General features: G+C 52.8%; 1 protein-coding gene across 1 annotated transcript in view; it reads right to left on the bottom strand.

The window, feature by feature from the left end:
• The window catches only part of CERS4 (ceramide synthase 4), a 26,193-nt gene that overhangs the window by 7,446 nt on the left and 4,116 nt on the right, over nucleotides 1–14,631 (bottom strand). The window contains 1 exon segment of the mRNA XM_011383278.2: nucleotides 4–92. Coding sequence (XP_011381580.1) covers nucleotides 4–91 — 88 coding nt within the window. The 5' untranslated portion in view covers nucleotide 92.

The following is a 14,631-nucleotide window of genomic DNA, read 5'->3' as shown; positions in this document are numbered from 1 at the left end:
GGCCATCTCGGTCCTCCAGGTCAGCCCATGAGCTGTTCGGTGGTAGCCATAACCTGTCCTGCCACAGCCACTCATTCAGACCAGACCACATCCTGTGGACAGACGGTCCAGTTAGTGGGCAGGTAAGCACGCAGGTGGCTGGAGCTGGAGGGCCCCCCACCTGGCCCTTGTTCCCCCAGTGCCTGGCAACCTGAGTTTATTACAGCCAGTGTTAAGGACTGACTTGGGCTGTGTGTCCTCAAGCAAATGCCTTGACTTCTCTGAACCTCAAGTTCATCTGTAAAACGGGCAGTAATAGCCACCTGTCAGCCCAGCCTGCTCAGGCACATCAAGTGCTTAGCCTGGTGCCTGCTGATCCTTAACAACACAGCTCATAACAGTAGTTACTATTCCGTACTTTACAGACAAGAAAACGGTGGCCAGAAGTCAAGGGAGTGGCTGAGTGGAGTCATTACCTCAAGTTCTTAAATGTCCCAGGAATGTTTCCCGCCGTTGTGGGAAGGTGCTCTGATGCAGCCCAAAGATGAAGGATTTAGGGAAATCTGCAATTCCCTCCCTAGCCATCCTCCGCAACACGTAACACGAACTCCCCGGGAGGTGCGAATGTCAGCTGTCTCGCTGGCTTGGGCAGCAGCAGGGTAAAAGAGCCAACCGCAAGACCAAGCTTCTCAAATAACACAGCAGCAACCAAGGTGAGCCAGCTTTCCATCAAGAGCTGCAGGGGAGCAGCCCCTACCTGCAGAGCCCAGCTGTCCTGAGTAGCCACACAGCATCTCCCTTTCTTGAGATCTTAAGACAAGTGCCCAGAACCCCCACCATAACCCACCAGAACCGCCACGCTGATCCTCGCTCAGAATGTTTGTTCACTCATTTGTCCATACGTCCGTCCATCCATCCATCCGTCCATCCATCCATCCATCCACCCATCCATCCATCTACCTACCCACAAGATATTCTCTGACTGACTTATACATGCCAACCCAGGCTGGGTGTTGGGGTCACAGCAAGGAAAAAAGCAGACACATTCCTGTCTCCATGGAGCTCCCAGCCCAGCAGGGTAGGCAGCCAATATGCAAATAAACAGATTCATAGATAAATGAAATAACCTCAGTGTGATGGGGCCTGGCAGAAAATAAATAGGGTGACTAAGGTAGGGCTCTCTAAGGAGAAACCATCTCAGCTGAGACCTAGAGATGAGGAGGGCCTGGGTCTACACAGAGGGGTGTGGTGGTACAGAGGGGCTTTCCAGAGACCGAAAGCAGCATGTGCAAAGGCCCTGAGGCAGCAATGAGATAGAGAGCAAGAGGGTCAGTGAAGAAGCCTTGTGGCTGCAGGGGAAGATAGAGAGGTGAAAGCAGGGAGGAGACTGGGCAGGTCGTGCAGGGCCTGTGGGCTGTGGGAAAGAATGTAGATGGTTTCCCCCAACGCTTTATGAGAAAAATCTTCAAACTTGCAGAAAGGTAGAAAGAGTTACAATGAACACCTATGTGCCTACTGCTAGATTCTACCATTCACATCCTGCCATTTCCTTCATTACACTTGCCCATGCTCCATCCCTTTCTCTATCCAGCCATTAGTCCATCTGATTTTTCTGGATGCATTTCAAAAGCAGCAGCAGACACCAAGCCACAGTATTTCACAGTATCCCTATGTATTTCAGCATGCGGATCATAACTTGGGTTAGACATGTGCTTATGGATTTTCTTTTTCTTTCAAGATAAATTTTACTAGAGCAAAATGCATCAATCGGAAGTGGAGAGTCGCTGAGTTTTGGCAAATGGCCATACCTGTGTAACCCAACCTTCCACCACAAACATTCTTGTTTTTCCACAAAGTTCTCTCATACCCTTTGCCAGTGAATCTTCATCTCCACTGTCCTAAGGTCACCTCTGTCCCAGTTTTTTTCCATCTGTACTGGGGGGAGTCTGTCAGATGGATGGAAGGCCCCCGAGGAGCAGGCTGTTTTATTTGTTCTAGAACTTCACATAAATTTATGGACGCACAGACTCCATCGTCATGCCTGGCTGCTTTCACCGAGTCGTGTTTTTAAGACTCACCCATGTTGCATCTACCAGTAGCTTCTTTCCTTTTTAATACGGAATCGTGGGCACCGTATGAATATACCACAGTTGATTACCATTCGCTCGTTGATGGGTGTTTGGGATGCTTCCAGTCTGGGATAATTATGAGCAAAGCTGTTATGAACATTTGCGTCTGAATAGTGTGTGAACGGAAGTTTTCACGTCTCCTGAAGTTAAACACGGCCACGTCGTGTGTTTAACTTTATAAGCGACTGCCAAACTGTTTTCCGGGATGGCTGCACCAATTTACACTCCTGCCCGTGGAGTCTGGGGGTTCTGTGCTTGTGGTTTTATTTTAGGCAAGGTGGCAAGTCACGGGGTGTTAGTTGCCATGCAGGAAGCGCCCTATAGGAGGCCAGATGGGGCGCTGTGGGCTGTCCAGATGAGGTGGGTGGGGTGGAAAGAAGGAGACATTTCCAGAGATATTTTAGAGGCAGAGCCCTCAAGAGTTGAACACCCTCAAGAAAGGAGCCAGAAGAAAAGCAGGCACATACAATTCCATTTATGTCAAGTTCAACGCCAGGCAAAACAAAAGATGCTTGTGTTGGCTTCCTGTGGCTGCTGTACAGTTACCACAGATTTCATGGCTTAAAACATTACAGATTTATTCTCTTACAGTTCTGAGGGTCAGAAGTCTGAAACGGATCTCGACAGGCTAACGTCGGTGTGTCGGCAGGGCTGCTGCGATCCTTCTGGAAGCTCTTGGAGAGAATGTGTTTCTGTGCCTCTTCCAGCTTCTAGAGGTGCCTGCATTTCTTGGCTCGTGGCCTCTTCCTCCGTCTTCAAAGAGAGAGCAGCACAGCATCTTCAAATTTCTTTGACCCTCCTGCCTCCTTCTTACAAGGAACCCTGTGATTACTTTGGGACCCCCAGGTAATCCAGGGTCATTGCCCACCTCATGGTCAGCCTGTTAGCAACCTTAATTCCACAGGCAAACTCAATTCCCCTTTGCCATGACAAGTAACATATTCCCAGGCCTCAGGATTAGGATGTGGACATCTTTCAGGGGCATTATTCTGCCTGCTGCATTGCTGGCTGTCGGGACAGTGGCTGCTCTTAGGGTAAGGTAGTGACCGGAGAGGCCATGAGATCTCGGCTGCTGAGGCCTGGAAGTTTCTGTCCTGATCTGGGTGCCGTTTTGATTGAGATAATTCACTGAGGTGTGCATCTATGATGTGGGGCCTTTTCTCTGTGCAAACTAAAATGTCTACAATTTAAAAAGTCTGCGATTCAGATTTCAGTTCTGACATGTGGGTTTTCTCCCCAAACCTACAAGCAATTCTCTGACACCAGCTGGATGTCCTATAATTCAGCTCAATTCTGACACTATCTATCTGGAGACAATGGCAGATATCACAGGTTGAGGACTCCAACCCACAAGACCGCTCCGCACCCCCACCCCACCCCCTGCTCCCTACTTCAGACACAGTCACCTGGGCTTTTGACCAACTTGCTACAGAATGGAGTTTCCCACCAACCTCCTCTTGGGTGTGATGAATTTGCCGGAGCATCTCAAAGAACTCAGAGAAACAGTTTACTCACTAGCTCATCAGTATATTATAAAGAACACAACTCAGGAACAGCCAGATGGAAGAGATGCATAAGGCCAGGTGCAGGGAAGGGTGCGGAGCTGCCACGCCCTCTCCGCGGCCTAGTCTCCCCGAATCTTCAGGTGTTCACAACCTGGGAGCTCACCGAACCTTGTCCCTTTGGGTTTTCACGGAGGCTTCATTATATAGTCATGACTGATTATATCATTAGCTTTTGGACTGAGTCTACCTCCAGCCCCTCTCCCCTCCCTGGAGGTCCTGCGGTAGGACAGAAAGTTCCAAACCCCTGGTCACAGGATTGGGTCCCCTGACAGTCAGCCCCATCCTTAGGGGACCAAGGGGGGACTTTCCCAAAGTCACCTCATTAACATAACGAAAGACATCTTTATCACACTCTCAATTCCCATGGCTTTAGGAGCTCTGTGCCAGGACAGGGAACAAAGACCAAGTTTGTATTTCTCATTTTCGATCACAATATCACAAGTCAAAGACAGAAAAAAGGAAAATTAGAGTCTGAGGAACTGGGTGAACCAGGCGGGGTGAGAGGATCTGGGGCAGGAGTGGGGCTCAGTGTTAAACAAAACAAGCACGGGGGCCTCAGATGTCCCCATGGTCACATGGAAGGGACAGGAGCTCCGTGGGCCTGGGTGGGCTGGGGGAAGGCCTGGGCAGGACTGGGCAGTATGTGGCTGATGTTTAAACCCAAGGGGATGGATGGAATCTCTGGGGAGGGGGAAGCAGCCCCCCGACCACACTGGGAGAATCCGGCATTTAGGCATCCGTGAGTAATTAGCGGTGGCAACTGCCACTGGACACCCGGTGGGGGAGGAGCACTAGACGGCAGCAGCTTGGCAAAGGTCAGGATGTGTGGCAGTGGCTGGTTTAGACCCACGAGGCTCAGGCGGCCCAGACGGAATAGGCAGATGGACAGGAACACGCAGGTGGTCGATCTGTCTGTCTTCACCAACAGGCAAGGCTGGCTTGATTACGTGCATCCACTGGGCATTTGGGCACATGCCCAGCCTGGCCTTCCCCGACCCACCGCAGGGCATCTCCAGCCTCCTCCTCAGGGGCCCTCCCACCCATCAGACAGACCTACCCCCAAGTGCCGGTGGAAGTGGGCTGGGAGTCCAGATCCCCAGCCCCATGTTCTCCCCTGCCCCAAAGGTGCCCAGACCAGACCAGGGTCCATTGAAGACGTGGTGCCTGCAAGTCACGATGAGACAAGGGACAAGGGAGAATACATAAGAAGAATGGCAGCTTGTAATCTCGGGCCTCTGCCGATGTCCCCAGCCTCAGAGCCCACCATTCATTGCCTGACACTCCGCTCCCACCACACTGTATGATTTCACACACAGCGGCCTTTACAAGTGCTGTCCTCTGCCTGGAGCGCCCATCTGCTATTTATCGTCCCACGCTGGGTGGTGAGGACACAGAATGGTGGGAAAGCAGGCAAGAACTCTGCCCCTGCAGGGCTTACCCATCTTCTCTGTCTGTCTGGCAATCTCCCACGCGTCCTTTAAAACCCAGTTCAGTTGTTGCTTCCTCCTGAAGGCACCTCCGGATTGCCCCCACCTTGGATCCACTTAAAGCACCTCCCTGAGCCCTGCCTCGCTCGCTCTGCCGTTGGGAGCTGGCCACGCAGTCCTTTCGGAGGCGGTGAGGGGTGGAGAAGGGCACACGACCAGCCGTGAATCTTAGTCCCCTTGGCTGAAGCAGGCCCAGCCCCTTCTGGCCCCCAAGTCATTTTGGAACAGCACTTGCCAACCCAGGTTGCCCTCCGAGGGGGCTTCAGACAGACGCCTCCTGCCCTGGCTGCAGAGGTCTCGGCCCTGGAGGTCCTACCTTCTCTCTAAGCCGTGTTTGTCTCTCCCCACACCCGCTTCGCCCCTTGATAAAGAAGAGGGGAAGCAGAGGGCTGGAGTCGCAGCTCCGGTGCTCCCGGTCCTGGGCGCCTCAATTTTTCCCCCCACCTGTTGTTGGGACAGGCTCAGGAGCAGCTGTAACCATCCATGGCCAGTGGGGTCCCAGCTTCTCCTGCACCCCCGAACCTCCCAGACGCCCTCTTCCTGAGGGACCGGAGGAAGTGGGGCTCAGGGTGTCATGCCTCCTCGATCTGCATGATTTGGACCCCAGCTCCTCTGCCTTCCTGGGCCTCGGCCATCCCGGCTGACAAATGGGTACAGCCAGACCTCCTGCTTCACCAGGAGGCTGGGCAGTTCGCAAACACTGGCAGACGAGATTCCTGTCCCACCTGTTCACCCATCATGCAAGTGATCCTCAGGCAAGTGATCCAGTTGCATCATGCCTCAGTTTCCTCATCTTAAAATGGGAATAACAATAGGCCCTCCCACACGGGGTGACTGGAATGGTGCCTGGGGCGAGTGAGCACTAGGTGGTTTACTTACTTGCTGTCAGCGGCACTGAGGAGAGGGGAGGGCTGGGGAAGGTCCGGAAAGGAGGGCTGCGGGCCTGTGGCAGGTTCTGGGCGCTTCGTCCCAAAACATCCCTGGGCCTCTGCACAGGCACCTCCCCTTAGAGCTGGAGCTAATGAGCTCAGGCTGGGTTCAGCCAGGGCCACTGGGTTCACTTGGAGAATCACTCAGCGGGCGGCTGGACCAACCTGACCAGCCAGAGCCTTCATTCCCGTCATCCCATGCACACACCCGTCCCCCGCCCCCCGCAGCCTGCCCTATCTCCCAGCCCAACTGCATCTTGAAGCCCCTTTGGCTTTATTCCCAGCCCCGCCCCTGCCACCTGGAGCCAGACTCTGATAATCCTTCTTAGCAGCTAAAAATATCCCCAGATTAGGGGAGACAGAGAGATTAGGGCTTCCTGCTAACAGGAAGAGGGGGAGCAGAGGATCCCTGGCCCACACTAGGGGTCTGAATGAGCATGCCTGGTCCCTATTATTCTCTTGAACCCCCAAACATCCCAGTATCGCCCAGCAGAGCAGGACTATGAACACAGGTTTATTTTGTTTTATTTACAATCAAGCTAGAAACGCAGGGCTTGCCAGGCTGTGAAAAAGGAAATAGATTCAGACTCCAGATGTCCAGGCCCAGTTGAAGGACAGAGAGATGGATGGGGACGGACACACTCACACACAGCCACCCGGCCCTGCAGCCTGGCCCGCTGCCTGGGGTCACCTGACTCCTGCGGCTGGAGGCCCAGGCGAAGAACACATGATGTGCTAAGTCCATAACCATGGCTGCTCCTGCACTGGGCCCTGGCTGCCCCCGGCTCCTCCATTGTGGGCCTCTCTGAGCAGGGTCGCCAAAGGGTGCTGATGACTAGAGCTGCAGCCAGTCCAGGAGACACTACCATGCCGCTCCCTGCACAGACTGGAAGAAGGGCCCCAAGTTCAGGGCCCCGCCTCGCCCCAGCCCCACCCCCCATATCTGGTCACACTCCTGCCCTCCACACTCGATTCACTGCAGCTCGATTCACTGCAGTGGCTACTTGGTGGGCTTCTAACCCACCAAGCTCATTCCTGCCCCGGGGGCCTCTGCATGAGGTGTCCCCGCCCCCAGCTGTGTTGGTCTGCCTCATCATGCACACCTCAGCTCACTTGTCACTTCCTCAGAGAAGCCTTCTCAGCTTGCTACTAAAGAAGCCACCACATTATTACATCTTCTTACCCTCTTTCGTTCCTTCAGCCCTGTCATCCCACTTGATCTGTTTTCTTACTTACCTGTTTGTCTGCCTCACCGCAAGGCAGAAGCCGCGCAGAGGCATGAATGTTGTTTTAGTCACTGCTGTGTCCTCAGACAGGTCTTGGCACAACATTATGTGCCAACTAAACGCTAAGTGGATGAATGAGTGGGTAGAACACACACTCTCACAGGTGGGTGGATGTGAAGACTTTAGCTCAGGTAGTCGAACTTTCTAGCAAATGAGACCACTTTCTTTAACAGGCAAGGTCAACTTGATACCTGTGAAGTAGGTCCACTGTCTCCCTAGAAACTGGGAAGCCTGAGGCTCAAAGCCAGAAGCCACTGGACACAGGTCACTCAGCTAGCAACGGAGGGGGCCAGGGCTAGAAGCTCCATGGGGGTCGGGGGGTTCTGCTCTGTTCCACCAGGGGAAAGAGGGCTCCCCAGGCCTGCCTCTTCCTGTTGAGGTTTCCCCAGGGAGCAAGCTCTTCCCCACTGCCCTCAGGCTCAGGAGTCTGGGTGAGCCAAGCTGGGTCCCCTGGTATCCCCAGCCCATTGGCCAACCTCCTCATCATAGCTGCCCCTTCCACTCCCTTGGCTATACCTTCTCAGACCACCCTTGGCAATGCCCTCCACCCCTCAAATGGAACCACGAACACTGGGGCCACAAGGGTTGCTCTGCAGCTGCCCATCAGCTGTGCCTTAGGGCTGGCTGAGGGGCCTGCCTTCCTGGCATCTGCTCCCTCCCTCCCACAGCTCCATTCAGGACCCCCTCTATCCCACACCCAGGTCCTAGGATTCCCAAGAGCCGCCCCCAGGTCCGGCCTCCAGGCCTTTGCATTTTGCGAAATGCCTCTGCCCCCTTCACTGGGCCGGTTCCTACTAGGCTTTCAAGACCCGGATCAGATTAAGCTCCCTACTTGAGAGGCTTTCTCTGCCTTTCCCGCCCTCTGCAGAGCCTTAAGAGCTTTTTTCCAGCCCAGGCCAGCCCCAGGGTGCTTAGAGAGCTAGCTGGCTCTCAGTCTCTCCCAAACAGTGAGGGCCAGGAAGAGACTTTTGGGGTCCCCAGCATCACCTAGTATGGGTGGGTGTTGGGGGAGTCAGTTAGGGAGGTTTAAAAGACTGAGGGAGAAAACCAGCTCCCTGGGAGTTTAAGGGGGAAATGGGCAGTCCCCAGCCCCAAAGGCGGGCGGGGGCAGGGGCACCAGGACCTGACCAATATCTGCACAAGGATGGATCAGGCGTACAGGTGGGGGGTGCAAGGGGAGCTCACTTGGACTATTACAATTTAAAAAGACGACACGGTTTTATTGAGGTATCACTGACACACACAAAAAAAGCGCATGTTCAAAGTGTGTGATTCAATGCATTTTGATGGGTGCACAGCCACGAAATCATCATCTCAGTCAAGATACTGAACAGAGTTGACCATTGAATGACATGGGTTTGAGCCATGCGGGTCCACTGTCTACGTGGATTTTTTTTCCTCTTGTAAACATGATGTAAAATTGATGGTGTAGATAAATATGTACAGTATGGTAAGTGTATTTTTTCTTCCTAATGATTTTCTTAACATTTTCTTTCCCCTAGCTTACTTTACTGTAAAAATACAGTATAGAATACATAGAACATACGAAATACGTGTTCATCGACCGTTAATGTTATCGGTAAAACTTCTGGTCGACAGCAGGCTGTTAGTTAAGTTTTGGGGGGGTCAAAAGTTATAGGCGTATTTTGAAATGCACGTGGGGTCTGCGCCCCTAACCCCTGCGTTGGTCAGGCGTCACCTGCATGTCCGTCACTTCCTGAAGTTTCGTCGTGCCCCTTTCGGAGTCCTTCCCTCTCGCCCTTCCAGTGAAAACTGGAAGGAACTTTGATGTCCAGCATTGGGGGATCGGGAATCTCAGGATTCCATATGATGCACTAGTAGGTAAGAGTTTAAGAGGAGGAGGAAGCTGCATCGTGGATGAAACTTGAGGACAATATGCTCGATGAAATGAGCCAGTTACAAAAAGACGAACACTACAGGGCTCAACCAAAGGAGGCCCCTGAGGAGTCACATCCATAGAGACAGGAAGTAGAATGGTGGGTGCCGGGGGAGGGGGCTGGGGCGCTAGCGTTTCACGGGGACGGTTTCGGTTTCGCAAGATGAAAAGGTTGTGGGGATTGGCGGCACAGCCATGTGAATATACTTAATACTGAACTGTGTATTTAAACGTGGCCGAGATGGTAAATTATTTTTCTAATTTAAAAAATTACCAGAGGTGGGGGGAAGGGGAGGAAAAGCTATGCTCACTAACTTGGGAAGACCGCTTAAAGAAAAATAAAAACAAAACACAGAGAGACACTAATGGTCTGATATGTAATTCGTGACATGGAAAAGCACCAGAAGACGGTGACGGCGGAGCCAGCTCGTCACAGCAGCCCTCTCGGGGATAACTGCAAACTCTGGGCCACATATAAAAAACAACTACAGCGGGACCTTGAATAACATCGTTTTGTTCAAAGTCATTTCGTTCGAACATTGACGAGATGCCGTAGGAACTTAACTCTGTTTATATCAATTAGACTGTAGTAAATTGGTTTCATTCTATGTCATTTTGCTTAAAGTCACAGAACCCATCGAAGACATTAAGTAAGGACTCACTGCACCTGAACGTTCTGGCGCTGCGATGTCCAATGTGGTAGCCACCAGCCGAACATGTGGCTACTTACATTCCGATTAATTAAAATTAAATAAAATTTAAAATTCAGTTCCTCGGGCACGCCAGCAACATTTCTATACCCAACAGCTGCACGTGGCTTGTGGCTACCGTACCAGGCAGTGCAGATGGGAAATATATTTCCATCATGCAGAAAATTCTGCCAAGCATCACTACTGCTCGAGAGTGACCAGAAACACACAGGAATTAGATGTGAGTCTATACCTGGAGTAAAGGGAGAGCATGTGATGTTTTCCATTTTTTTACTGTGATTCACTGGAAATAGAAACGGGCTTGAAAAATGAGAAGACAGAGCCCAGAGAGATCACAACAGCCCAACAATGGATGGAACATGTAGGAAAAGAGACAGGGAAAATAAGCAGCTCCAAATTCTATACGAGAACTCCGTGTGAACACTCGAACCTTGTATGGGGCGGACTCCAAGCAGCCCAGGTCAGGCTAAAAGAAATAGAGATTTCCTCGGCCACCCAGCACAGGGGAAGCAGACTTTGGAGCTAGAGTCCAGAGGGGTTCGTGGCACCTGCCTCCATCCCCCTGCCCCCCGCGCAGTGATGTCCTCCCTTTCTGCCCGCCAAGCCCATTCAGGCTTTTCACGACTCAGTTCTCCAGACGACACTTCCTCCAGGAACCTGCTGGGTGCCCCCACAATGGGTTAGGGGTTCTCCCCTTGGACTCTCTCACCCCCTTCCTCAGCACCCCTGGCACTGCCTCTGTTTCCCCTGACTTGAACACGGCCCACTTGAAACAGTGGCAAAGTGTGAACCTCAAGAGTCCACAGACCTATGGGATCTGTTCTGACTGGGTGGCCTTGGGCTAGCGGCGCCTTCTGGGAAACTGGGTCACCATCCTAGTGCCTTCCAGTGTGGGGAGCCATGCTGCCCGTGCAGGGCGCATGTGAGTGAGTGCCTGTCGTCCTCTAGGGGGTGGGGTGCAGAGAGAAGCCGCCCAGACTTCCAGGTTCTCAGCCTGGAGACCATGGCCAGTCTGTTTAAATCTCAGAAACATGGCGCTAACGCAATACCCAGTTGCCAGGCCTTCGTCCGGGCTGTTCCCTCCACCTGAGTCACCACTCCCTTCACCCTTCAAGTAAGCATCTGGCCTGTCCCTGCTTCCAGCCTGGATCAGGGGCCTGGGGTCCCCCATTTAGCCCAGCTTATTCTGCCTCGTCACTGCCCAGGGACGTGTCTGTGTCTGTCGTGAACAGGGGTAGGGGTTCTGGGAGGGCAGTAAACAGTCAATTCCTGTTGGTGGTTGGCTCCGCTCCAGCCTCAGCTCAAATATTACCGCCTTGGGAACCAAGTCACATTGACACAAGTCATGGAGGATGCCTTGGCAAAACAAACAACGCTGCTGACAGTTACAAAGGGTGGTGATACAGACTGTGTTCGTAATAATAGAGAGATCCCTGTTTCTTAGTAAAGAACTACTCTGAACGAAGGTCAGTGGTACAAACATCCACACACTGGTAGTTTCTAAATATTCTGCAACCAATATCTAGGCAATATTTGAGCAATGTTTTATGCAAATGATTGATATACTTTTTGGATTTCCCAAGGTCCTGAGGCATAACCTTTTCGCCTATTTTAACCGGCTATGCTCACTCAAGTCCTGGATGATCTATAACCATCCACCTGTTTCAGCCTGTTTTAACCGTCCAAGGTTAAAGATCTTTGGTTATAGATCTTTGGTTATAGATCAGTTATAGATCTTTGGCTCACCCCGTCTCAGTGCAGAAGTCACTGCAAGCATCTCTTATTGTATCAAGTCAAGCACCAAGATTCTTGTTGTACCCCTGGAGAATGTTCTGGAAACCCTTAACCCTCAGAGCCAGCTTCAAACCTAGGAAAAACACATCAGGCTAGGAGGAGAGAGATCCTGCTCCCTGTGCTATTCAGGCAGGCTCAGATTGAACAAACACATCCTGGCCCCCAATCTCAGTACTTCTGGGGGCACACCCATCCTCAATTTGGAAAGTGACTGGGGGGTTGAGGGGACAGTCCCTATCACGATGTCCTGTTTCAGAAGAACCTCTGATCGGGTTCTAGCATCCAAGAATCCAAAGTCTCTGAAGCCAGAGGGTTTGGGGCACACCTGAGTGGGCGGTGGGGTGTGGAGGGTAACCATGCCCTTTTCCGCATGGGTTGTGGGGAGGGGCAGCCGAGTCCGTTTTCCTCCACCTGGAAAAGGAGTGACAGCGGGCCGGTGGCAGGGCCATCCTCAAACCACACCTGTCTGGGTTTTTGCTGTTTGTCCTGAAGGCCCAGCCAGGCCCCTAACATCCCTGTGTCCCTTAGGGCTCCTGTCACCTCCCTGAGAACACCCTACTTTAACATCCACGTCTGTGCCCTGTCCAACCTGCCTGGCCTGCTGCCCAGTCACAACTGTCACTTCCTTCTCTCCCTCCCCCACTCCTGGGCCTTCACCCCCTCTGCCCGCATACCCCCCATCACTGCCCTCTCCCTGGCTCCTTCCCTCCACTCCCTCCGGGGAGCCTCCTAGGCCAGCGGAGCCCCACAGAGTACAGTGACAAGGGCGTGGTCTTCTCTCCTCTGCCAGCCCCCTTGGCCTTCAGGGTTCCAGGACATCAGAGCAGAATGACTGGTGCACACGAGGAAAAAGCACCAAAGCAACCTCGCTCCTGCAAACCAAAGCAGTGGGGTGCAACAACTACTCACCCCCCAAGGAAGGACCCTCCTAGGGTGAGCTCTTGTTGGACTAGGGGGCCCCCAAGAGCCTCAGTCCTCTCATCTGCCCCTCACTCTCTTACTCACTCTATTCTAGTCACACCGGCTTCCTTGCTCTATCTCTAACACGCCAGGCCTGGTCCTGCCTCAGGGCCTTTGCACATGCTGGTCCTGCTGCCTGAAATGCTATTCCTCCAGATGTCCACCTGGCTGGATCCTTCTCATACTTCGGGTCTCATCCCCCTCCTCGCTATCAGCTCCACAGTAGGTGGGGAGGTGAGGAGTCTCATTTTGTTAACTGTTAGTCCCCAGTGCCTTCCAGTGTAGGCACTTCCTAAGTATATAGTGAATGAACTAATGACAGGAAGACAGGGATGGACAGGAGGTGGGGCCAAGCAGAGGGGTCTCCAGGGCATGGCTGGCAGGGGCTTGACCCCTCCTCAGATACACAGTAGTGGGAGCCTGGGGCAAAATATGGTTTCAAGAGGAGGTAGGGAGAGAGCCAAATTCCTGCTGGTTTAGCATGGGGAACAAGTGTGACAGCATCATATTAACAAAGGTATAAAGTCCAGACCAAGGGAGGAGAAAGGCTTCTTCCGTGTCACTCTGGTCAGAGCTAGGCTGCATCTGAGGAACCCATTCAAGGGTGATAATGAAAAGCCCATTTTGAATAACCTGGGGTGGGGAGGGGGGTGGGAAAGGGTGACAAATAAGGGAGTAAAACCCCTGCCAAGGGAGGGATTATTCAAGCAGGGGGTCAGAGACCTGGTGGAAGTCTACTCTTCCTACTTTTTGAAGCCCTTTCTCCCTTGGCTTCTGGCTTGACACCCACTCCTGGTTTCCTTCCACACTCTCTCCACTCCATCTCCCTTAGCCCCAAGATGGGTATGTCTCCCAAGCTTTAGGCTTGCTTCTCCAAAGCCTGCCCTGCACCTGGCCTCCACCTGGGCCTCTAGCAGCGCCACAATATCCAGATGCTGGAAAGAGATCGTTAACTTGCACTTGAACCTGCTCCCCAATCAGTGGCTCTTCTATCCCAACCCCCAGCTGCAAATCTATCCAGAACCTGCCCACTTCTCACACATCCAAGCCTCTGCCTGGTCCAGCCCCATCATGATCAGGACTAGTGCAATGGCATCCATAGGATCTCAGGGCTCCTGCCCACAGCTCTCCCATGGACCCTGCAGTTTCTTCCCTCCAAATCTCAGTTCACTGGTCTCTCTGCTCATTAACTCTTACTTATCCTTAGTAACACAGCCAACAGACACCTCCTCCAAGAAGCCTGCCCTGACTCCATACCTCCCCATCCCCACCAGGCTGAATCAGGTCACTCCTCTGGCTCCCTCTCCTCAAGCATCCTCTGTTTTATCAGGTTCCCATTACCAACTGGGCACTGTGCTCACCTCCGAGGTGATGACTGGTATTATTCTCATTTTGTGGGAAGAAATTGAACCACAAGGAGATGAAGTCACTAGCCTGAGGCACTCAAACTGACAGGACATGGTCAGAGGCAACCTTCAGAGGCAACCCGAAAAGGGGACAGCCCGCAGAACCTAGGTAAGAGAGGACTGTGCCTCCCCACCCCTGTGCCCGCTTTCCTGTGGGTGTCCCAAGAGTAGTGGGAGGTGGGAGGAGTGAACCCAGGCCCACTCTCCCCTGCCAGCTCCAGTCTTCCTAGATGCTCCTGTGCCCAGTGATCACTATGCCAGGCACTGGGCCAACCAAACACTTTACATGCCTGACTCACTCAGCGTGCAGACAGCCCTGGGTCTGGAGGTGAGCACAGTTCTGCACACTCACTCCTATATCTCGGAGCAGGAAATGGAGGCTCACAGGTTGTGAATGCCCACTGGTGCTGGAGCCCTCCCCATTCCCCCAGGCACCAGGTTGCTACTGGGGTGACCGAGCCTTTTCCTAGCCGAGGCTTCCTCTGACCT

The sequence above is a fragment of the Pteropus vampyrus genome, unplaced genomic scaffold (assembly GCF_000151845.1).
Source record: "Pteropus vampyrus isolate Shadow unplaced genomic scaffold, Pvam_2.0 Scaffold510, whole genome shotgun sequence".
Lineage (NCBI taxonomy): Eukaryota > Metazoa > Chordata > Mammalia > Chiroptera > Pteropodidae > Pteropus > Pteropus vampyrus.
The sequence above is the reverse complement of the archived record's forward strand: the minus strand, read 5'-3'. Positions and strand labels throughout refer to the sequence as shown.